This window comes from Notamacropus eugenii, chromosome 7 (genome assembly GCF_028372415.1).
Source record: "Notamacropus eugenii isolate mMacEug1 chromosome 7, mMacEug1.pri_v2, whole genome shotgun sequence".
NCBI classification, from domain to species: domain Eukaryota; kingdom Metazoa; phylum Chordata; class Mammalia; order Diprotodontia; family Macropodidae; genus Notamacropus; species Notamacropus eugenii.
In genome coordinates, this window is record NC_092878.1 from 120,573,796 (window position 1) to 120,599,039 (window position 25,244).

Here is a 25,244-nt window from a genome sequence, read left to right on the forward strand (position 1 = left end):
CCAGAAGGGTATGCTTTCATCTTCAATAAATAAAATCTATGTTCTCTGGATTGGTTTTCCCCTTAATGGAGCTCATTGAATGTGACATTGAACCAAAACCACCCCCAACAACATGGCAAATAATGTACAACTTTTTAAACTTGAATAAAAGTTGAGGCTTAGGGTGGTCATACTGGAAAAAAAAATGTTTTAATAAGTCCACTTTATATAGCATGTGCCTTTGCAACATTGCCATGAAATTATTTTTTTTAAATAAATCAAAAAACACCAAATAATTAAATAGTATTAAAGACCCACTCCCAAAACATACAAAATATGTACAAGGTCTGTCCCATATGTTCTCAACATTCAAGAAATTCTTTCAGTTTTGAAGTCTCATGGTATTTAAAAAAAAACTTCAACACAAGAACAATTACCTTCCCATACTCTGTGGGGTTTTTAGAAGGTTCGCAGGCTAAAGTGTTGGCATTTTATAGCTAAGCCCATAGTCCATCCAAGTAAAGGTTAGTTCTATCATTCCTTATCCAGTCCCCACGTGTCTTTATGGCAAAACATTAGCAATAGTATTCTGATCTTGAACCTTCATTTTTGAAGGCCATAGAAGAGTCTACACTTGACCTAGAACAAAGCAATAGCCTTTCTGATTCATCTGTGCGCCTTCGAGTCCAGAGTTCCCGTGCAGCATGGGGTCTGGGAGATAGAGTTTCAAACTGTATGTAAGTCTCTTTTGCTAGATCATCTTCCCTGAAGGCCTTTGGATTATACTGAAGCCTAAAAACTTTGTACAAGAGATAGAAAATCAGTGATAAAACAAGCACACAAGCAGCACTACCTGCCACAATGAGAAAAGAAATTTGGGAGTTCATCTTTTCATTCAGTCTGTCAGTGGAGAAGGTGATACATTGGTCCATCTTGGGAGGGATTCCCTTGGGACAGACACAAGCCACATAATGCATACCAGCCTCCAAACCATCTATTGTAATTTGTGACTCACTAGAGTTGATGCTTAGTGGGATCATGTCCTCCTCACCATACTTGGAATACAACACAGTGACAACAGTGTTCTTTGTGTCGTTGATAGCCTTCCAGGTCAAGGTCACACTTTCATAGGTCTCATTAACTACCTTGAGGTTTTTTATTATGATACCAGGTTCAGTGATGGCTGCAGTACTCAACAGTGAAAACTCCTTCTTGCTGGCACTGGCTGGTGGAAGTTTGTTTCCATCCATCACCACTTTTGAATTCCTTTTTCCACTGGGGAAAGACTTGGGGGGTTTTCTGCTGGTCTTGATGTTTGTTGATATTTCAGTAGTGGTAGATAGAGTCGTAGAAGTGATGACAGGAGAAGAGAAAGAAGTAGAAGAGGAGTAGGAGGAGGAAGAAATAGAGGAAGAAAAAAATGTAGAGGTAGCTAGAGAGAATGGGGATGCAGTTATGGGTGGAACCTTCTCAGTTGCATGCTTGGCCTCTTCTAGAGGCTGATCAGCTCCAACTTTCTTTCCTGATTTTTGAGGGGATATGGTTGTGGTGACAATGCCAACCACAGTAACACTGACAATGGCTTCCGATGTTCCAGCCAGGTTTTTGGCTTTGCAGCTATAATCACCTGCATCCTTGTAAGAAATTCCAGTCAGGCTTATTATAGACCATCTGACTCCATCTCCTGGAGTTTCCTGAATTACTGAAGGAAAAAAAAATATGTTTATTGAGAAAGGGGAGAACCTAGACCAACCAAGTCAACCTAGAAGTGATCAGCTGTCCATTCATAGAGGCAGCTTCTTTTTGTGGGAATTCTTATCAGAATGCCTAGATTAACAGTATTTTCAAAATATTTTTTCCCTAGGAAAAAAAAAATGAAACCCAGTACCATCATTTAAACAGAAGGCAGACTATAACATTTTTCTGGAATGGATCATTCCTGGATCATACCCTATAAGTCCTAAATCCTTGGATTTAAATCTAATTTCTCCATGTTGATAAGCCTTGGATTCTTTGGGATTATTTTAGCAGACTAATAAATATGGTTCTTAAAAACAACCTGATAAATAATAAGCCAAGTCTTACCATCCAAGACATGAAAAATCTGCATAATATCCTATAAATCACGTTAAAACATGTTTCCATTTTCAATTTTTCAACATTTTGAATAGTAATTGGACTTCTTTAGACCTTGGTTTTCTCATCTATAAAATGAGGGGATTGCACTCAAAGGTTCCCTGAACTTTGCAGTCCTAGGATCCTAATAACATATCAAGTGGTATTTCCATGGTCTGAGTTTATTTACTTTCACAATGTAAACATTATCTACACAAAGTAATATCAGGCCCAAACTTTTATTAATCATTTTCCATTATGTAAGCCAGATATCAATGTATCTAAAAATGTTCAACAAATATTACTCTTCTCCTTACAGTGAACCTGTAAATACCATACATGTCCTCACAGCAATGCAAGGACCTAAAAAATTCCCAAAGAACTCTTGAGGCAAAATACCTTCCACATCCAGAGAAAGAACTATGGAATTGGATTGCAGAATGAAGCAGACCATTTTTTCTTGTATTATGTTTTGTTTTGTTTTGTTTTGATGGTTTCTCCCATTCATTTTAATTTTTCTATGTAACATGACTAAGGTGAAAATGTATTTAATAAGAATGTATGTGTAGAACCTATATAAGATTTCATGCTGTCTCAGGGAGGGAGGGGGGAATAGGGAGGGAAGGGGGAAAATCTAAGATATGTGGAAGTGGTCATAGAAAACTGAAAATAAATAAATTAGTTTTTAAAAATATATTGCTGTTATAGTATAAAAAAATACCACACGTGGAGAAACTAGATTTACTTACCCACCCAAGCAAAGCCAACCTCTAATACATTGATTTATGTTCATTAACACAATAAAAAGGTACTAGTTTTGATTTATAATGATTGATCTTCTAAGCATTTATAACATAAATTTTCATTGTCTAATGAGATGTGTGAAAACATTTGGGGGAAAAAACAGCCTGTTGTGAGAAAAAAAAGAAAGGGAGCCCTAGGTTTGGTCAGAAGAACTGGGTTCAGGTTCTGAGACTGGTTTGAGTGATATTGTTCAGTTGGGTCTGACTCCTCATGACTCCGTTTGGTTTGGTTTTTTTTAAAGATACTGGAATGATTTGCCATTTCCTTCTCCAGCTCATTTTACAGATGAAGAAACTGAGACAAACAGGGTTTAGTGACTTGCCCAGGATAAGTGCCTAAGGCTAGATTTGAACTCAGGAAAAGGAGTCCTCCTGAATCCAGCCCCCGTACTCTATCAACTGTACCACCTAGCTGCCCTCAACTAACTGTGTTTCCTTGGGAAAGATCACAGAATCATGAAATTTTACAGTTGAAATAGTGGCTCAGAAGCCAGGGCAGCTACGTGGCACCATCATGCTCAGAGCACCAGGCCTGGAATCAGAAAGACTCCTCTCCTTGAGTTCAAATCTGACCTCAGAGATTTACTAGTTGTATGACCCTGGCTAAATCATTTAACCCTGTTTGCCTCAGATTCCTCATCTGTAAAATGAACTAGAGAAGGAAATGACAAATCACTCCAGTATCTTTGCCAAGAAAACCTCAAATGGGGTCACAAATTGTGGAACCCGACTAAGACGACGAAACAGCAGCAATTCCTGAAAAATCAATCCCTCTACAGTATGGCTGAGAAGTGGTCACTGAACTCTCATTTAATAAACTTGAGTAAGAGGGAGCCCTCCTCCTGAGACCTCACATTTCACCTTTTCCTCCTTAAAATACCACAAGCTGTTCATAAGATTTTTCCCTCTTATTTCAAATCTAAATTTACCTCTTTGTAACTTTCACCCAGAACTCCTAGCTCTGCCCCTCTGGAGCTAAGAAGAGCAGGTAAGTCTCATCCTCCTGCTATATCACAGTTGTCCAGATACTTAAAGATACTGTACCACATTGAGTCTCATCGTCTCATCTGTAAAATGAAGGGGCTAGACTAAATGATCCCTAAAATCCCTTCTAGACTTCAAATGTAAATCACTTCTTTTCTAAACTAATCAAATGGAACATTTATCTCCAGAAGAGTGACTATGATGCTAGATAGGTTAACAAATTCATCCAACATCATCAAGGAAGCTGATGTCAGAGCTAGAAAAGTAGTTTTAATTCTTAATTCGTCATTCATGAGATCATGCTTCTTCCTTCTCCAAATACTTCTAAGTTTGTTTTTGCCAATGGGGTACTCCCTTCCCTGATGCAGATTGCAACCCCTACATACCTTAGTAGATAGTTTCATGAGTTGCTATAGAAGACAAAAATCATCACTTGAGGGCCAAGTTTCTGTTTCTTAGACTTTAGCTAGGCCAGTCCTTAGATAACAAAAAAAGTCCATCATCAATCTTGTCCTTGAAACCATTCCTCATTGGTAGAATAGGGCAAAGTTTGTACTCATTCAAGAACCCAGGGTCATGTTTCAGACATAAAATTGTAGCTGAGTAGAACATCAGAGGAGGATTCTTTTGGGCTAAGAAAAAAGCTTGGGAGTTTGGTTGTTTTTTTTTTTTTTTATTTATCTGGCCTCTCCATTCCAGACCACTCTTCATTTGGGACATCTACCAGTTCTGACAGACCTCAATACCATGTCAGTGGACTTTTTATGGCCTTCAGCGACCAGGATACCATAGAACAAAGTTTCCTCATCTTTTAAGGAAAGAATTAGCCAAACCTACAAGGCAGGGATTTGATGGAGAGGTGAAACACTGGTAGATATTGATTCTATTACCTTCAATACAAGTCATTTTCCCATTTTCTTGTCTTCAACAGTTTCAGAGTATCTTTCTCAAATTAACTTACTGGTCTCAAAGCTCATGTTCAGCCATGAGATTAATGTCAAACTTTTTTAAACAGCACCTTTGAACCCTGGCCCATTTCTAAAGAATGGCTGAAAGAAATTAACTACCTGTAGAGTTAACTGGTAAGTTGTCTTCCCTGGTCCACATTAGCTGAGGCGTGGGGTACCCTGTGGCATCACAGCGCAAGAGAACATTGCTTCCTAGAGCTGATGTGATTTTGGTAGCCGAAGTCATCACTGATGGCTTCAGGCATTGTTCCAGCTCAGCCCTTTGAAACAAGATGCCTGTGAGGCTCTCTGGTCCACTACAGACCAGCAAGGGATCAAGAAACACCACGGTGAGGTCTACAACTTTCGACAACTCCATCACTTTGGAAATGTGGCAGTCACAGAACCATGGATTATCCTGCAAACCTTAAAGAGAAAACATGAAAGGTAGAGGATGAGTACATCTTTCTGCCAGCCTTGCTAGCAAGGAAGGAAGGAAGAAGGAAGGGAGGAAGGGAAGAAGGAAGAAAACAATGAAGGAAAAAAGGAAGATGGGGAGAAGGAAGGGAGGGAAGGAAGGTGCTACATGGCCCAACTGGAACTGGCCAGTTGAGTCCTCAGTGGGGCAACTTCTACTACTCACAGATTGCTGTTTGTTCTTCATTCTCAAAGAGGACCAGGGGGTCAGGAAGATGATGTCATGACTTACAAGTGAACTGGATTTAAATGAAGCAGGATCATGCAAAGTCACCAGTCTCACTCTGTCTTCTGGATCCCTCTGGGTCCAGTGACAAAATATAGGTCAGGATGACTGGAAATAGGCCCCACTAAGTTCTAAATGCCTTGAAGAGAGGACCTATGTCTTATTTCATCTTTATATTCCTAGCATTCAGCACAATGCCTTACAAACAGTACGTACTTGGTCGATGTGTGTTGAGAATAAATGCATAAATGCTGAAACCATCACTATTACTAGAGAGAAATAAAAAACTTCAACATACAAGTGTAATATCAAAGTAATGGGCAGCCAGGTGGTGCAGTGAGTAGAGCTAGCTTGATGACTCATCTTCCTGAGTTCACACATAGCCTCAGATTCTTTTTTTTTTTAAATTATTTTTTAATGTTTAACAATCACTGCCATACAATTGAGATTTTATCCCCCCCACACCTACCCCCTACTACCCCCCTCCCTCCCCACAACTGCATACAGTTCTGTATAGGTTCTACATATACTTTCCTATTGAGTACATTTTCACTATAGTCATGCTATGTAGTCGGACTAAAATAAATGGAAGAAATCATATAACAAATCAAAACATGATACACAAAAACATACACATACACAAACATGATCTGCTACATTCTGCGAATGACTTCCATATTTCTTTCTCTGAGTGTGGAAGGCATTTTGCCTTAGAGAACCACCACTGGGATTTTTTTTTTTTTAAGTTCTTGCGTTATTACAAAATTCCAAGTCTACCAGAAAAAACTCTTGTACACTGTGGTCGTTGCTGTGCACAAAGTTCTCCTGGTTCTGCTCCTTTCACTCAGCATCAGGTCATATAAGTCCTTCCAGGCCTCTCTGAAGTCTTCTTGTTCATCATTTCTTACGGCACAATAGTATTCCATTACATTCATATACCATAATTTATCCAGCCATTCCCCAGTTGATGGACATCCCCTTGACTTCCAGTTTTTGGCAACTACAAAGAGTGCTGCTATAAATATTTTTGTACATGTGGGACCCTTTCCCATTTTTATGATCTCTTGGGGATACAGTCCTAGTAGCGATATTGCTGGGTCAAAGGGTATGCTCATTTTTGTAGCCCTTTGGGCATAGTTCCAAATTGCTCTCCAGAATGGTTGGATGAGCTCACAGCTCCACCAACAATGAATTAGTGTTCCAACTCTCCCACATCCTCTCCAGCATTTATCATTTTCTTGTTCTGTCATGTTTGCCAATCTTATAGGTGTGATGTGGTACCTCAGAGTTGTTTTGATTTGCATCTCTCTAATCAACAATGATTTAGAGCATTTTTTCATATGATTATAGATATCTTTAATTTCTTCTTCCGAAAATTGCCTGTTCATATCCTTTGACCATTTATCAATTGGGGAATGACTTGTATGATTATACATTTGAGTCAGTTCTCTATATATTCTAGAAATGAGGCCTTTATCCCCGAGCTTAGCTGTAAAAATTCTTTCCCAATTTACTACATCCCTCTGGATTTTGGTTGCATTGGGTTTGGTTGTGCAAAAACTTCTCAGTTTAATGTAATCAAAATTATCCATTTTGCATTTCATAATGCTTTCTATCTCTTCTTTAGTAAAAAATTCTTCCCTTCTCCATAAATCTGATAAATACACTATTCTTTGCTTCTCCAGTTTATTCATGGTATCAATCTTTATACCTAAATCATGTACCCATTTGGACTTTATTCTTGTGTGCGGTGTCAGGTATGGGTCTATGCCTAATTTCCGCCACACTGTTATCCAGTTTTCCCAGCAATTTTTGTCAAACAGTGAGTTCTTATCCCCGAAGCTGGGGTCCTTGTGTTTATCAAACAGAAGGTTGCTATATTCCTTGCGTACTGCGTCTTGAGTGCCAAGTCTATTCCCCTTGTCTACCTCTCTGTTTCTTAGCCAATACCAAGTGGTTTTGATAACTGCTGCTTTATAGTACAATTGGAGGTCTGGTAGCGCAAGGCCACATTCCCGAGCATTTCTTTTCATTAGTCCCTTTGATATTCTGGACCTTTTGTTTTTCCAAATGAATTTTGATATTATTTTATCCAGCTCTAGAAAATAATTGTCTGATAGTTTAATTGGTATGGCACTAAATAAGTAAATTAATTTAGGTAGAATTGTCATTTTTATTATATTAGCACGGCCTACCCATGAGCAACTAATGTTTTTCCACTTACTTAAATCTGACTTTATTTGTGCAAAAAGTGTCTTGTAATTGTGTTCATATAATCCCTGGGTTTGTTTTGGCAGGTAAACTCCTAAGTATTTTATACTGTCTACCCTAGCTTTAAATGGGATTTCTCTTTCTATCTCTTGCTATTGGACTTTGTTGCTAATATATAGGAATGCAGAAGATTTGTGTGGGTTTATTTTGTAACCTGCAACTTTGCCAAAGTTGTTTATTATTTCAAGTAATTTTTTATTTGAATCTCTGGGATTCTCTAAGTAAATCATCATATCATCTGCAAAGAGTGATAACTTAGTTTCTTCTTTGGCTATTCTTATTCCTTCAATATCTTTATCTTGTCTAATTATAGCCTCAGATTCTTACTAGCTGTGTGACCCAGGGCAAGTCATTAACCCTGTTTGCCTCAGTTTCCTCATCTGTGAAGTGACCTGAAGAAGGAACTGGCAAATCACTCCAGTATCTTTCCCAGGAAAATCCCAAAAATGAAGTCTTAAAAAGTCAGACAGAACTGAACAACAAATGGAGAATCAGAAACCACCTCTATGAAAGGACTAGACACTCAACTGGATAAAGCCAGAGGTAGGGAACCTGTGGCCTCAAGGCCCCCTGTGACCCTGTAGGTCCTCAAGTGTGGCCTTTTGACTGAATCCAGACTTCACGGAACAAATCCTTTTATTAACAGTATTTTTGTTCTGTGATGTTTGGATTAGGTCAAAGGGCTGCACTTGAGGATCTAGAAGTCCTCGTGTGGCCTCAAGGCCACAGGTTCCCTACTCTTGGACAATGAAAATATGAAACATGAAAATACTTAATGATATCAAGTCCAAAAATCAATGCACAATACCAGCTGTGTATTTCTAGACTAATTGGAGCCACTGATTAAAAAACATTAATCCACTTTCTGGAAGAATGGCCAGTCAGAGCCATATTTCCTATTTATCTGTTGTGTCTGTCATGCACAAAGTTATAGTCTAGAACAGATTATGTTCATTGTGTCTCTCCACCTACTGGGGTGAACACTCACAGACTAAATCTTCATAAGTACAAGAATTCAATAGATTAATTTTTAAAGACCATATCCAAAAGACAATAATCAAAGAGAGATAGAAACAGAAAATGCATCAAATTAGCCCAAACAATTAATAAGTGGATTTTAACTCACTGTCTTTATAGCAAATCTATTTTTTTCTCAGGTTGTTTTTGTTTCTCCTTCTTGCTTGAAGAGGCCCAAAATGGCTTCATGATATCTGGGTCATGGTATGAAAGTTAACAGGTTTATCATCTTATAAGAAGGGTTTTTGTCTTTCTTATCTAGAGATGGTCTTTTTTTTAATAGTCAGATTATAGAACTTTTCTCAGGCTACCTTGAAAGGAGTTCTCCTAGTCAATGGAATAATTAGGATATGGATTTCATGTCAAGCCAGTTTATCCCTTCTGGGGTGAAACTAAATAAAACTATTGCTATTCTCAGAGTTTACTTTATTTACAAATAATGAAGGTAAACCATTAGCCTCCTAATTGTTTTAAAGAGTCTGAAAAGATTTGATTATTTTCTTCCACCTCATACACCTTTCTGTGACATTGTCATGCTTTCCTCCTAGAATCTGGAATTTTTCCAATAGACTTCAAACATTCCACCATATTAATCAGTCCTATAGCAGGTCAGTGCATATGAATTTCATCAGGAGTTAGTAAATAGTAAGACTCTCTTATCACTTAGTTGGGTCTGAATTGTGAGCTGTGATCTGTAAGAATCCCAGGAGATAAGTGCATGCCATGCCTACCACATTGAGCAGACCTCTAAGTTAAGATCCCAGAGAATTATCCAGTCATTCATTTAAAAGAACAGGGTCATTGGATTGTTTGGGGGCATTTTTTGCCAAGTTTTGAACACATGAAATTTTCCAGAAAGAAGCATGACGTGGACATATAGCCTACACAAAAATATCAAGATTCAAACCAACAAGGGTTCATCACCTCAGATAAACAACTAACCAACTGTCAGAAAAGGCTAGTCCAGGGGGCAGCTAGGCAGTGCTATGGAGTCAGGAGGATCTGAGTTCAAATGTGACCTCAGACACTTGACATTTACTAGCTCTGTGGCCTTGGGCAAGTCACTTAACCCTAATTGCCTTGCCAAAAAAAAAAAAAAAGGAAGGAAGGAAGGAAGAAAAGAAGGAAGGGAGGGAGGGGAGAAAGAAGGAAAGAAGGAAGGAAGGAAGGAAGGTAGGAAGGAAGGAAGGAAGGAAGGAAGGAAGGAAGGAAGGAAGGAAGGAAGGAAGGAAGGAAGGAAGGAAGGAAGAAAAAGAAAGAAAGAAAGAAAGAAAGAAAAAAGAAAGAAAGAAAGAAAGAAAGAAAGAAAGAAAGAAAGAAAGAAAGAAAGAAAGAAAGAAAGAAAGAAAGAAAGAAAGAAAGAAAGAAAGAAAGAAAGGCTAGTCTGCCCAGCTCATGCTCTGAGGATACCCACGGACACAAGGATTATTTCTACCCCCTTCCTTCTTACATCCTCTTGAGTTTTGTTATCATTGCTATTTGTTCCCATGTCAAATTGAACACTCTCAGTATTGCGTTTGATTGATTGTATCTGGGTACTTTGCTCCTTCCCTCTCCATTTTCAAAATGCTGTATCTCATTGTACCTTTACAACAGCCTTGTGAGAGAGAATCATGCAGTCACAGGTTGCTGTGAGGATCAAAGCAGTAAATATTTGTAAAGCATTCGGCACAGTGCCCAACACATAGTAGGCTCTTAATAAATGCTTATTTTCCTATTCCCATTTCAGAGTTGAAAGGAACTGCAGCAGTCAATCCAGCCTGTACCCCAAAATGAATCCCCACAACAACCCAGACAGAATGTAGTCACTGCACCTTTGCTTGAAGAACACTAATAAAGGGCAGTCTGCGATCTATGAGACAGCTCAAGCCACTTTTGGACACTTTTCTAATTGTTAGAAATGTTTTCCAAGCCTAAATGTGATTCTTTGCAGCTTCTACTCATTGTTTCTGGTTCTGTTCTGTGAAGTTATGAAGAACAAAGAATAATCAGTTCTCCACTCGGCAGCCCTTCAAATATCTTAAAGGTTATCATATCCTCCTCTGCCCCCATGTCATCTGACTAAACATCAGCTCCATCGAATGATCCTTAGCTTGCATGGACTCAAGGCACTTCACCATTCTTGCTGGCCTCTTCCCAATGTTCTCTGACTTATTGAAGTCTTTCCTAAAATATGGTGGCCAAAACCAAAGCCAAACCCCAAATATGTCTCATCAGAGGCTAGTACATGAGACTATCACTTCCTAGACCTAGAGGCATGCCTCTCAGTGCAACCCAAGGTCCCATTCATTCATTTGGGGACTGCCATGTTATACTGTTGACCCATGTTGAGCATGCACCAAGCCCCACCCCCCAATCTTTTTCAGACAAGCTAACCATCTCTACTTTTCCTGTACTTAGGAAGTCAATTTCTTCTACCCAAGTATAAGACTTTACATTTATCCCCATTAAATATCATCTTATACATTTATCCCCATTAAATATCATCTTATTAGATTTGGCCCAACGTTCTAACCCTGGTTTGTTTGGTTTTTTTAATATCATTCCTTTAAAATGGTGAACAAAACAAACCAAGAAAAGGCTTAGTAGAGTTATGGTAAAGCTGATAACAGGACGCAGGGGACAGATTCAGGTTGCTGGGGGGACACAGAGCTTTTTTCAATTCTAATTGTTATCCAGTGTGTTGGTTATCACTCCCAGCATTGAGTCATCTGTAAGTCTGATAAGACAGCCATCTATGGCTTTATCCATGTCACTGATAAAAAATGTTTAACAGCACAGGGCCAAGAAAATCCCTAGGGAATTGCTGAAGACCACCTGCCAAACTGACATGGAACCATCTGTAAATACTTTTTTGAGTTGAGCCATTTAAGCAATTCTGAAACTGTAATTGTTTTATCATCTAGTCCAAATGGATCCATTTTCTCTGCCAGAAGAATATGAGATGCTTTATCAAAAACCTTGCTAAACTCTACCCTGGTCTACTGTATAGTAAATAATAATAATATCTGTCTAGTACAGGGGTAGGGAACTTGTGGCCTCGAGGCCACATGTGGTTCTCTAAGTCCTCAAGTGTTGACCTTTGACTCAATCCAAACTTCACAGAACAAATGATTTGTTTATTGAAGTTTGAATTCAGTCAGAGGGTCAGACTTAAGGACCTAGAGAGCCACATATGGTTTCAAGGTCACAGGTTCCCCATTGATATGTATTTAATAAGACATGCTGGTTCTTTGTGTCTACTGTTGCCTTTAGAATTTTGCTGGAAGCAGCTAGATAGTACAATGGATAGAACCCTGCAACCTGAAGTCAGAAAGACCTGAGTTCAAACAGCAACCTCAGATACTTAGCAGCTGTGTGACCCCAGGCAAGTCACTTTAAATTAAAAAAAAAAAAAAAAAAGTCTGTCTGCCTCAGTTTCCCCAATTGTAAATTAGGACAATAACAACACCTACCTCAAAAGACTGTGTTGCAAGGATCAAATGAGATAATATTTGTAAAGTGCTTAACACTGTCCTGATACCTAGTGGGTGGTGTGTAAGTACTTATGCCCTTTCCGACCTTCCCAGGAATCATACTGAAGTTTAGAATCACAGATCATACTGTCATTTATTCCAAGCTGTAGAGTTGCATTATGTTGTATTACCATCTAGGACAAATTACATAATTACGTATAGTTTGCTGGTCTACAGTCTACAGATATCATTTTCTTCCCTTTTTTGAAAATGGGAATATTTATTCATCTTCAGCCTATTGTATCTCTCCTATCCTTCAATCTTTCAAATTCTCACCCTCGGTTCTTTATCAAAGGGCATAATTCATCTGCACCAGGTAAACTCACTGAACATGAGTTCACTGAGAATGGCTAAGCATTTGCTTAACTATCACCTCACATATCTTGGCATGTTAGCTCTCTGTGTTCTGCCCTTTTTGATTCGAAGGTCGTTCTCTTGGCAGGGAAAACAACAATTGAGCAGCGGGGAAGGTAATATTTTACCAATAAAGATCGAGGTGAAATTATTTGCTTAAAGTATTTTGATAGGCAGTTAAGTGGTACAGTGGTTAGAGCACAGTGCCTGAAGTCAGAAGATCTGAGTTTAAATCTGGCCTCACACTCTCACTAGCTGTGTGACCCTAGGCAAGTCATTTAACTGCCGTCTGTCTTGGTTTCCCCAGCTATAAAATAAGGACCATAATAGCACCTATATAAAAGAGAAAATATATGTAAAGTGCTTAGCACAGTGCCTGAAACACAGTAGGTGCTCAATAAAGGCTTGTTCTTTCCCTCCTCTATGATCACAGAACAGGTTAGTGACAAAATCCAAAGGTCTTCTTGTCTTCTTGTCCAATGAACAACCCATTCTACCACATTGCCTCACCAGGAAATATACAGATATGGATAATGTAGTTACTTTAGTTGAATTGAAATAATTTTATGAAAATATAATTTCAAAAAGTTTAAACCATAAAATGGATATATCATATATGATATTATGTAATACATATTCATTTTCATTGAATGAATATATCTTTGTTTCATTGATATATTAATATACTCATTTTCACTAAATGAATATATAATTAATATACAATACAATAAATGAATATAAAACATATTCATTTCAAAATTTCAAAGCATAAAATGAATATATAATTATACACAATGTTATATATATTTCATGCTTTGAAATTCTGAAATGCTATATTACGTAAAATCATTTTAAATCAACTGAAGCAAACGCTTGAAAACTCTTGCAAAATAAAAAAATGAAAAAATAGAGCAGCCCACAAAAATGAGATATCTCTGCATCCTTGTCCTGAAATGACTCTTGCAAGTGGTGAATTTTGTAAATTAAGTATACCCAGAGCAATTGGAGATTGTTGATAATCTCCAAGGGTTTTTTCCCTGAAGGGAAAAAGGTACCAGTCACTTTGAAGTGAATCTGTTAGCAGTTCTGCATTCATTTAAAACAGCAAACTAACCACAATTGAAGCAATTGAAATAAATTGATTTATTTTGCCTTCTTATCCTTGAACAGAGGCCAACAAATGCAAATTAAAGTATTCTATTATTTACTGAAAATTCCCTGCCAGCCTTTATCTTCCTAAGAAGCTGCAATATGCTCCTTAAAGGAACAGATTGGTTCATGTTTCTTTGTACTTATAACCCTACCTCCCAACCCAGTGCCTGTCAAATAGTAGGCACACATAATGAGGGTTTGTTGATTGACTAATTGCTTATTCAACAACATAGGGGATGATGCTTAACATTAAATATGTATTTGCATGTATTTAAACCTGTGTAGCAGTTAATTGGCACAGCAGATAAAACGCTGGACTTCAAGTCAGGAAGATGAGTTCAAATCCAATCTCAGATATTTACTAGCTGTAAAATGAGGATAATAATAGCACCTACCTTCCAAGATTGTTGTGAGGATATTTGTAATGCACTTTGTAAACCTATATAAATGGTAGCTATTATTAATGAGAAAGAGAACATACTTATGAACGAGGAAACAAATATTTGGTAAGTACCTACTATGTGCTGGGAATTTGAGCCTCACAACAACCGGAGAGGTAGGTGCTATTATCACTTCCATTTTACAGTTGAGGAAACTGAAGTAAGCAGGCATTAAGTGAATTACCCAAGGACAGAGAGCTAGTAAGTATCTGAAGCCAAATTTGAACTCAGATCTGCCTGACTCCAGGACCAACACTCTATCTACTGTGTACCTAGCTGCCTCTGGGAAAAGACTCCAATAAAAATCCTAAGGAAAGCATATCCTAAATATATCCTTCTTTCCCAACACACACAGCAATAACAATGTAAATAAATTGTTATTCCTACAGAACCTGGTGGTATGAATGGGTGCTTTAGCGTCAGACAGAGGGAACCAGGGAAAGTTACTTCTAATGCAAAGCTAACACTGTCTAGTAATTTAACCATATATCTACAAATGGCATGTATTTTTTATTGACAAAGTTATAAAAGCTGGGTATCTTTACTGGATCGGAGTTTTTACTGATTTTATGTAACAGAAATGGAATCATTGAAGAGGTCCAACCAGGAAAATGCCAAGGGTTTTTTTCATCTTATTTTAATTGATAACTATTGCTTTGCATCATATTCATTTCCTGATATATCCTTCCCCTGTCCCTTGCTCAGGGAGCCAAAGACTTGACTTTCTTTAATTGAATCATTGGTTGAAAGAGTTCCGTAGTGTGGATGCTTCCTCGGGGGAAAAAATAGTAATCTACTATCAACAAACATTCTGTCAATAATCATTTATACAATGAGATTAGAGATATTTTTAAAAGAGACTGTCAAGAAATAGTTGTAAAATACATAGAAGATACTGGGACCCTGGTGGTCTATGCCTGTAATCCCTTATACAGGGAAGGGTGAGATGGTGGATTGCTTCAGACCAAGAATTATGAGCTGCAGCGACCTGAGCCACTCAGGTGTCCATACTAAGTGCCTAACTTATGGTGGGCAATAGGGGGCAGCAGATTGCTAAAGGTGCAGCAAATAAACCCTGACTAGAAAAATGAAACAGGTTTAAGTTCCAGAAATGCTCTGTCGTAAATGGTCTTTTTATTGACTCCTGCATTTTCAGTCTGGGGAAGGTAGGGAGATCTAGGCTCAAATAACCAGATTAAAAAAATAATTGATGAGTAAATACAGAGGACAGTGAAAACCACTGAGAACCCTAAGAAATTCACAGTCTAGCAACTATGTACATATAAGAGATATACAGGGTAAATTCTCCAATTTCAAGGAGAACTTAGAACTGGGAAGATGGTAGTATCCTCAATAGTAATAGGGAAGTTTGGAAGAGGGGAGGATTTGGCGGGAAAGATAATGATTTCTGACTTGGACATATGGTGTTTAAGACGCCTATGGGACATAAGCAACTAGATGACTCAGTGACTCCAACCTCAGACACATACTAGCTGTGACTCATTTAACCCTGTTTGCGTCAGTTTCTTCATCTGTAAAATGAGCTGGAGAAGGAAATGGCAAACCACTCCAGTATCTCTGCCAAGAAAAGACCCCTGAACAGTATTAACGTGGAATGGTTCATAGGGTCAACAAAGAGTTGGACATGATTGAACGACTGACAGCCTCATCATGGGATATCCAGTTTGACATGTCCAATAAACAATCAGCAATTTGAGACTGGAGTTCAGAGAAGAAACTAGGGCTGGCTAAATAGATCTGAGAATCATAGGACATCTATTCCAAATTTGAAACCAATGCCCAAAAAACATTCAGTGTCTTGTGGAAATGCCCTTTACATTATGCCTTGTTAATTAACTAGTCACACATTTTGCAGATGATCATTTGGCAAATGGAAATACTAATGTCCTCCAAGATCCCTCTTCACCTCACATACCTGTAGTGCTTTTTCCTTGACAAAGTACTTTCCTTCACATTAACCTGTTAAGATAGGCACCCTAAGAATTATTATCCCATTTACAGATGATCAAACTGAGACCACATGATTTTCCCATGGTCAAATGGATCAAGTGTCCAAACCTGTATGCACAAGTCTAGGGTTCTTTCTATATCCTCTGCTTTTCATGGATTAACATTCTAAGGAGGGAGGAAGAATAAACACATATGAAATATATTTTTTAAAAAAACTAAAGAAATCATAAAAGATTTATAAAAAGATTTACATAAGAGATTTTCTAAATTATACATATGTATACATGTATATGAAATTAAACATGACTTAACAAAGACACAAACATCATAGAGTAGCTGTACTTAGCTTTGGCCAATGAAATAGTCACCGGACAAGCTAAAGAGGCAAGGCAAGACAGTGGTCCTGTTGTTATGAACCTCTTTGAGTTTCCTTTGGCTGTTTCTCCCCTGCAACCCAAAGGCACACAAAGACACTTGCCAAAAGGAATGTTTAAAGAAACCAGAGGCAAAAATAAAGCTTCCTGAGAACAGCTTAGGACTTTCTCTTGCTAGGATCTAACATAGGACAACTAGTTTGTATAGAGGATAGAGTGCCAGGAACTGGAGTCAGGAAGACCCATCTTCCTAAATTCAAATCTGGCCTTGGACACTTATTAGCTGTGTGATCCTGGAAAAGTCATTTAACCCTGTTTGCCTCAGTTTCTTCATTTGCAAAATGAACTGGAGAAGGAAATGGCAAACCACTCCAGTACCTTTGCCAAGAAAACCAAAATGGGGTCAGCAAGAGTCAGATACAACTGAAATGACTCAACAATGACAAAAATAATATATAATAAGCAAAATGTTTGTTGAAATGAAAAGAAACTGGGGTTGTTGTTTATTATTGCATCCAGAGTTTGAACTAGGTTTCTCTAAGGTGCTTTCCAGCTCAAAATTTATGATCTTGTCATTAGTGTTGGGAGACAATTGGGCTGGTGGAAATGTTGGTGTGTTCTCAAGAATTCAGATGTCATAACAGATCTTATGCCTATGGGGACCTCTAAGAGTAGACACTATTTAGTCCTTGAGGTTATATGGTCAAAGAAATCTTTCCCATATTGTGTAGCATATGAGGAGAATATAATAATGAGATATAAGTTCATCAAGGATGTAATAAAAATAATAATATCACTTTAAGAAAGCTTTATATATGCTGTCTCACTTGGTCCTCACAACAACCCTGTGAAGTAGGGGACATTGTTATCACCATTTTACAAACAGGAAACTGAGTCTGTGTTTAAGTGACTTGCCCAGAATGACACAGCTATTAAATGTCTGAGCCAGGATTCAAAGCCAAGCCTGACTGATTCCACGTCCAGTGCTCTAACCAGAACACCAAATTAAAATCATACCATCATTAATGGTGGTACCTGGCATTCAAGGCCATCACCTACGAGTGAAAAAGATACAAATAAACTGGTGTGCTTACCTAATATGATTCTTGGTGGTGGCAGGTCCATGCCTCTAGATCCTAACTCTGCTGAGAAGTGGGTCCAGGTGTCCAAAAGGTCAGGGGGCAAAGTGGTGAGTCTGTTGCTTGATACATCAAGGTAGGTGAGATTCTTCAGGTACCTGGTGGCTTCAGCTGGCATACTGCTTATTCTATTGTTATGTAAATCCAAGGTTCGTAAATTGGGCATCTCCAGCAGAGATTCCCAGGGGAAAGCGGTCAACAAATTGCCATCCAAACGCAGCTCATGCAGATGCTTCAGGTTGTAAAAGCTGCCAGTGTCAATACTGGCCACGGAATTGTAAGTCACCCAGAGGTACTTGAGTTCTACCAGGTAGTAGAAGGCCTCAGTGGGGATTTTGCGAATGACAGTCTTTTCTATTCGTAGCTTCATTGTGTCCACAGGAACATTCGTAGGAAGCTCATACATATCTGGGTCATTGCACAACACCAACCTAAGAGTAGCCATGGGATCAACAAATGGAAAGAGACTTACATCCTCAAATGCCAGTTTTGTGAGGTTCTCTGCCCAATGGAACTCTTTCATTAAAGGGACCTACCTTTTAAGGACTATTAACTTGAGGTAAAGATATAGGTTCAAGATACACATTCACTGTCTTAAATTAGAGTTTCAAGTATAATGCTGTGGAGGGTTGGGGGGGGAATTAAGTTCAGCATTAATTTAATCTATTAAAATACATTATATGTTCTTTGCTAGCTAAACAATAAACAAGCTATAACAATAAAAAAATAAGCTACAAGTTTTAATTTCAACTCAATCAGTAATGCACTGAACCCTGAAGGGGTTGAAATAATTTACTCACATATGTTAACCAGGGACAGAGAGAGATACTATCTCAGGGTTTAAATCAGGAGAGATGGCAGATTTCAGAACACAGAGTTGTATTTTAGAAATCCTAGGTCATATGGAACAGAAGTGTCAGATATGCAGCTTGGAGCCCCATAAAGCCCAAAACATTCCCAAGTGCAGCCCAGTCAGATTAAATCAGATGAAAATATAGTTCCTATCTCATTTTAATATGTTGATGTATGAATTATATACATCCATATGTACATATGTATGTGTATGTGTGTGTCCATATGTATTTATGTATGCATGTATGTATGTATAAAATAAACACATGTGGCTCTCTAAGTCAATATGTGACCCATTGTTTTTGTTGTTATTTCTGATTCTTTGTGACCCCATTTGTGGTTTTCTTAGCAAAGATGCCAGAGTCTTTTGCCATCTCCTTTTCTAGTTCATTTTACAGATGAGGAAACTGAGGCAAACAAGGTTAAGTGACTTGCCCTGGGTCATAGAGTTACTAAGTGTCAAAGGCCAGATTTGAGCTGGTCTTCCTAACTCCAAGCCTGAGGCTCTATCCAGCTAGCTGCCCTAATATGTGACCCACAGGGATCCTTATATAAAATTTAGTGATATTGCACCCCCTCCATTTCTATTTGAGTTTGACATCATTGATGTAGAGGACAGAACACTGGATTTTAAGTCAGGAAAATGTAGGTTAGAATCCTGCCTCAGACACTCACTAGCCCCTTTGGACTTCTCCAAGAGGGCCCCTGATTTGACTACTTCCACCTGCATCTCATCTTCCTTTTGTAAGTTGTCACCCCCCATTAGACTGCAAGTTGGAGGGCAGGGACTGTCTTTTTCATATCTGTATCCCCAGCACTTAGGATAGTGCCCAGCACATAGTAGGTGTGCTTAGTAAATGTCAAGGCTCAGGCCCTCTTACTCCAGCTTCATTTCTTTCCAATGAGAAGTCCAAATCCAAGAGAGACAACATGATTTCATGACTAAAGATCTAGCCTTAAGTCAACAAGACCTGTGCTCAAGTCCATTCTGGGGCATGTACTGGCCATGCAACTCTGGGTTGGGCCAGGGCATTTTAAAATGCTAACATTTTTTACATTTTAAATATTTTAAAAGCGCAAAAACCATGCTCAGCTAATAGGCTGCAGTTTGCTGACCCCTGTGCTAGGCAACTTTCTAAGACAGGGGTGGGGAGCCTACAGTCTTGAGGCCACATGTGGCTCTCCAGGTCCTCAAGTGAGGCCCTTTGACTGAATCCAAACTTCAAAGTATGGATTCAGTCAAAGGGCTGTGCTTGAGGGCCATGTGTGGCCTCAAGGCTGCAGATTCACCACCCCTGCTCCATGAAGATGAAATCACAGGTCTAAAACCCTCTCCCCAAAAAAAGAAAAGAAAAAAATCCACATCAGACCTGCTCTGAGGAGTGAACACTAAAAAAGTATTGTAAAGGATTTGGTAGCCATGGTAAGCTAAAACACTAACAAAAGATGATGCACGGAAAGCCATATCTGACTGATAAGGGTGCTTTACACACCCCACCCTGTAAGCAGGCATGTGCAGTGTGACCCTATGTGGTAAACAACAGTACCTGAGATAGCTTATGGAGAAGATGAGGTTCCACAAGTTTATGGAAAGAACTTTAAGACAACTGGCAACACTCAGGATGGAAAGGGGCTCTTTACCTCTACTTTGAGCCATGAATTTCTGAGTTCCTTCATCCCAGAAAGGTGTAAATTACATAGATTAATAATAATAGCTAGTATTTACATACTGATATGCAAAACAAACTTATTATCTCATTTTATCCCCATAATCACCCTGAGCTCTAGCTGCTATTATTATCCTCATTTTACAGATATGGAAACTGAGGCAGGCAGAGGGTAAGTGATTTGCTTAAGTTCACATAGCTAATAAGCGTCTGAGGGCAGATTTTTAGCTTAGATCTTCCTGACTCCAGACCCGATGCTCTATCCCACTGAGTTATCTAGCTGCCTCTAAGAAGTCTGGACTTCTCTGCTTTCTTCAGTGGTTACTAATATATTCAAGCAGAGCTTTAATTAAAAGACAACATTTCCTAGACTATGACCTCCAAAGTAAGTAGTTAGACTCAGTTTAGAAGGAGATGGAGCATATAATGGAAAGAACAGATCAGAAGACCTGGCCTTAAACCCGGTTGACTGCCGCGTGCTAGCCATGGGACCTCACTATCTGAGCCTGTTCCCTCACTAGGAAAATGGGAGTGAGAATATTTCCAGCCTGAGGCAAACATGAAAGAGTAGACAGAGACTGAATCTGAAGTCAAGAAGACCTGGGTTCGAGTCTCACCTCTGCTACATACTAGTTATGTAACCCAGTTCTCTATGCCCCTAGACTCTTCTCTAAGGCCCAGTTTCAGGGCAAGTGCTGATCTGTAATGACGGGGAGAGTTTGAGAACTGCCTTGCTCATAATTACATACGCCAATGAAATTGTAAGCCTGATACAAAAATGCATATATTTACATACATATACATATGTAAAATATGTGTGTTTTAATGTGTTCAGTTTGATTTAAGTCTTTGATAAATTTACTCAATAGAGAAGTGCTCTCCTCTAGTTAGTATCTTGACACACTTTAACTGGGGGTAGGGCTTTAGCTCAACTTATGGGTGGAGTGATTTGGTTGATTTACCTTTATACCTGTTTAGAGGGAGAAAGAGAGAAAGGGAAGGAGAAAGGGGAGGAAGGGGGAAGGGAGGAAAGGAAAGGAGAGAAAGAAGTTGGAAGAGCAAGAGAAATTATATGTGTGTGTGTGTACATATATACATATATGTGTATTTAATTGATTATTCAATCAAGCTGTGTGTGTAAAATATACAGGTGTCTGAAAGTCTTAACACAGTACTAAGTTTTAATAGCCTAAAACTGCACTAAGAGTTTTGGAACACACCCTGTGCATGGAATGGGGAAAGGAAAGGCAGAGGGAGAGAGAGAAGGAAAAGGTAAAAAGAATATTAGCATTTATATCATGCCTACCATGTGCCAGGAAGTGGTTTGCAAATATTATGTCATTTGCTCTTCCCCAAAACCTTGCGAGTTACATTCTGTTATTATCCACATTTAATAGTTGCAGAAACTGAGGCAAACAGAGGTTAATGGACTTGTCCAGTGTCACACAGGTACTAAGTGCCTGAGGTTGGATTTGAACTCATGTCTTTCTGATTCTGAACCCATCATGCCATTTAACTGCTGAGAGAAAGGGAGGTAGGGGAAAGGAAAGGGGGAGAGAGGAATGAGAGAGAAAAAAAGGAGGGAGAGGGAGAGGGGGAGAAGGAGAGAGAGAGAGAGAGAGAGAGAGAGAAAGAGAGAAAGAGAGAGGATGAATGGAGAAGAGCTGACTGCTTACTATCAGTATCCTTTTTTTTCAAACTATATCATATTCATAAAAAAAAGAACAAATTTTAAAATGAGACAGTTTTGAAAATTCTGAGGATAAAAACCATTCTTCTACTACTCTTAATCATAATGCAGTACTACATAAAATGCCAAAAAAAAACCAAACATACAAAGCAAAACCCATTAACAAATATTCCTGAACTAAAAGCAAACGTTGCTTTATGTCTCCACACACTGCTGGATAGAAGGCAAGGTATGAGAGGCATTTTGTAATAAGATCAAAGAAAAGACCATATTAGCAATATTCAGACTCACATTTATATGAGACTAAAGTTTACAAAGCACTTCTCTCACAAAACCCTGAGAGTTAGGAAGTACAAGTATGATTTTTGCCAGAGGTTAAGGGATTGGCTCATGATCACACATCCTGACTCCTGATTCTGCTGCCTGAACTTGCTAAAACAAGGCATCCCCCTCACTCTAGGTTCAATTTCAGTCTGTCTCAGAGCCCCAGAGACTCTTGGCTTTTAACAGATTCTCTGGTAGGTGTCGCTGGTCTGCCAGTATGCAAACAGAAGAATTACTGGGTAGGAAGAAAAAAAGGAAGAGGGGAATTGATTATTTTTATAGATGGGTAGGGGTGAGTGATTAGTTCTGCATCGATGCACCCACAAAGCTAATTTTGGTCATGCTGTTCTACAACCTCCAATGACCTCTTCAGGTAAATAAAACTGACTGGTTAGAATTCATGGAATAGCTATCATAGGCTATTCAGAAATATTTCTGTTTTATGCTTCCAACCATGAACTGAATGATTCTAGCTTGTTACTCATCATTGTTTTTAGAACTCCATGGTTCAGCTCCCTTAAGGAAAGACAAGAGACAAGGTGAGACAGTCTCAGATTTTCCTTGTGGCGTGATGGTTCCCCATGTAAGTTTTGGTCACTTACAACATTTAGCAGATTCTCTGAAAAAAAACAAAAAAGGCCCATTCTATTTAGAACCAGAATACTTGTCTGATTCCATGGGAGGGGCCCCTTTCTGATAAAGGCTCATGCTTCATAATATCATTAAATGGATTGAAAGGTAGGTGGTAAAGGGAACAGAATGTTGGACCTAGAGTCAGGAAGTCCTGAATTCAAATTCAACTTTAGATACTTATTGGTTGTGTGACTCTATGCAAGTCATTGAACCTGTTTACCTCATTTTCCGCATCTGTAAAATGGGGGTAATAATAGCACTCACCTCCCAGAGTTGTTGTAAGAATCCAAGGAGATAATAATTGTAAAGTACTTAATAGTGCCTAGCACATAGTAGGCACTTAACAAATGCTTGTTTTCTTTCCTTTCCCCTTGGGGGAGACTCAGTTGATCAGGATTTCCATTGATTAAATCACCACCTCATTAGGAATAAGAATAATTTTTGACATTTCTGAAAGATTTCTAATATGATTCCAACATTTGTTTAAAACAAGTATTCTCTAACAGCACATTAATTAAGTAACCTACAAGTCCCTCCCTACCTTCTGTTGGCAGCACAGAAATCAATATTTTTTTAAAACTGCATTTTTAAAATCCCATCTAGATTGAGGGAAAATTATATATCCTTCTCAAATTTATGTAATTTTAAGAACCCTTCTAAGATCTGTTTGCCTTAGTTTCCTTAAGTGCAAAAAGGGGGGGGAAATAGCACCTACTTCTCGGGGTTGTTGTGAGGATCAGATAAGATAGTAAGTGGAAAATGCTAGCACAAGGGCTGGCATGTAGTTAGCACTATATAAATGTCAACTATCATCACCATCATCATCATCATCATCTCCCTCTCTTCCGCACAATACCTCCTGGGTGTCATGGTCAGTATACACAATATGAATCCCAAACCCGCAGAGCTTAGGTACACTTTTCTGTGGGGAAGCTGGAACTGGTATGTAGGCTCTAATCTTCCTTACGCTTGCTGGGCTCTCCCCTTAATGCTAAGATTTACCTGTGTGCTTAAGGAAACCATTCTACTTCCCAAAGAAAACAAAAATGTTCTGCCTTGAATAATCTGGGGAAAATAGGTCAAATCAGAGTGTGTTCTGTGGTTTCATAAGACTTGAAGATGTTTTAAGAGCTTGGACACTGAACAAAAACAAGAAATGCTGAGTAAATATTATTTGTCAGCAAATAATCACAAAGTGGTAAGATACAGCTCCTGCAGGTTAAACCTCCCCTCTCTGGTCGCTGATAAAAATATAATTGCTTCTTGTCGCTGCCATAGTAAAGGAGACTCAATTACACTATTGTCAGCCTACATCTTTTTACCTGGAATTAAATTGTGTAATGGCAACAAACGCCTACCTTGAGCCGGTGCCATCACTTCTGCTGGGGGAATCACAGGTGCACTGTGAAGGACACGACGTGCTCACTCCTTTAAAAATGCTAAACATGAGGCCCAAGTAAGTCAGTGGATGCATCCCTCTTTTTAAAGTATATTAGAACAAAAGCTAAAAACCAAATCCCAAGCATTCAGAAGCCGGTGTGCATGCATGTAGATGTCCATTTAGTCAGAGCAGATTACAAAGGATTAGCTGAGATCTGTAGTTACTTAACCTTCAAATGTATCTCACAAGGGATCAATCGAGCTAGCCTGTCGTATCTAGCTTCAACAAAGTAACATATTCTAAGAGAAAAGAAAATAAATGCTCATTGGGAAAATGTTAATAACTGGAGATTTGGAAAGGAATACATATTTTTTTAATTTTTTTTAGTTTTTGGCTCTCATTTTTATAACATTTTGAGTTCTAATTCTCCCCGACCCTGCTCCCTCCACTCCTCCCTCCCTAAAACAGCATGCAATCTGATATAGGCTATACAAATACATATTTTTTAAAAAGGCTCTTTCCAATGAAAGTGGTTTGCAATTGAAAGTAATTATTCAATGCTAAAAAGCGTTCAGATTTCATTGCTTGGGACTCTGTTTTGGATTATCTATATGTCTTGTAACAAAACGTATCAACTTTGTGCATGACTCTAAAAGAGATTACAAAGAAAGCTGAATTTAAAAAGCATAAGTGAATACAATTTTGTTATTGTTGCGGTGGTGATAATGTTAACAATGTTGCCACCTACTGGTTAGCAACAATTTAGCAGGAGCCCAGTAAATGAAATGGATCAATCCTGAGTTATACACTTAAAGCAGGAAGATACCTTGATAGGCCACTAGTCCAGCTCCTTTATTATATAGAAATGGAAACTGTGACCCCAAAAAGTTAAGCTTTTTGCACATGGCCACACAACTAGACAGTGGAAGAACT

At 38.6% G+C, this 25,244-nt stretch overlaps 1 protein-coding gene across 1 annotated transcript; it reads right to left on the minus strand.

Moving 5' to 3' along the window:
• Positions 1-241: 241 nt before the first annotated feature.
• Positions 242-24,688, minus strand: LRIT3 (leucine rich repeat, Ig-like and transmembrane domains 3). Its single transcript, XM_072622912.1, has 4 exons — positions 24,289-24,688; positions 17,720-18,195; positions 4,949-5,254; positions 242-1,681 (listed from the first exon to the last, which is right to left on the minus strand). Exons 1-4 carry the CDS (start codon positions 24,402-24,404, stop codon positions 555-557), a joined length of 2,025 nt encoding a protein of 674 aa, XP_072479013.1. The 5' UTR covers positions 24,405-24,688; the 3' UTR covers positions 242-554.
• Positions 24,689-25,244: the final 556 nt, after the last annotated feature.

Excerpts from the sequence above, each read along its gene's own strand:
- LRIT3 (XM_072622912.1), bottom strand. The coding sequence starts at position 24,404 with ATGCATCCACTGACTTACTTGGGCCTCATGTTTAGCATTTTTAAAGGA. Across the intron at positions 18,196-24,288 it reads AGTGATGGCACCGGCTCAAG|GTTGGTGTTGTGCAATGACC; the intron begins GTAGGCGTTTGT and ends GGCTACTCTTAG. Across the intron at positions 1,682-4,948 it reads CTTACCAGTTAACTCTACAG|TAATTCAGGAAACTCCAGGA; the intron begins GTAGTTAATTTC and ends TTTTTCCTTCAG.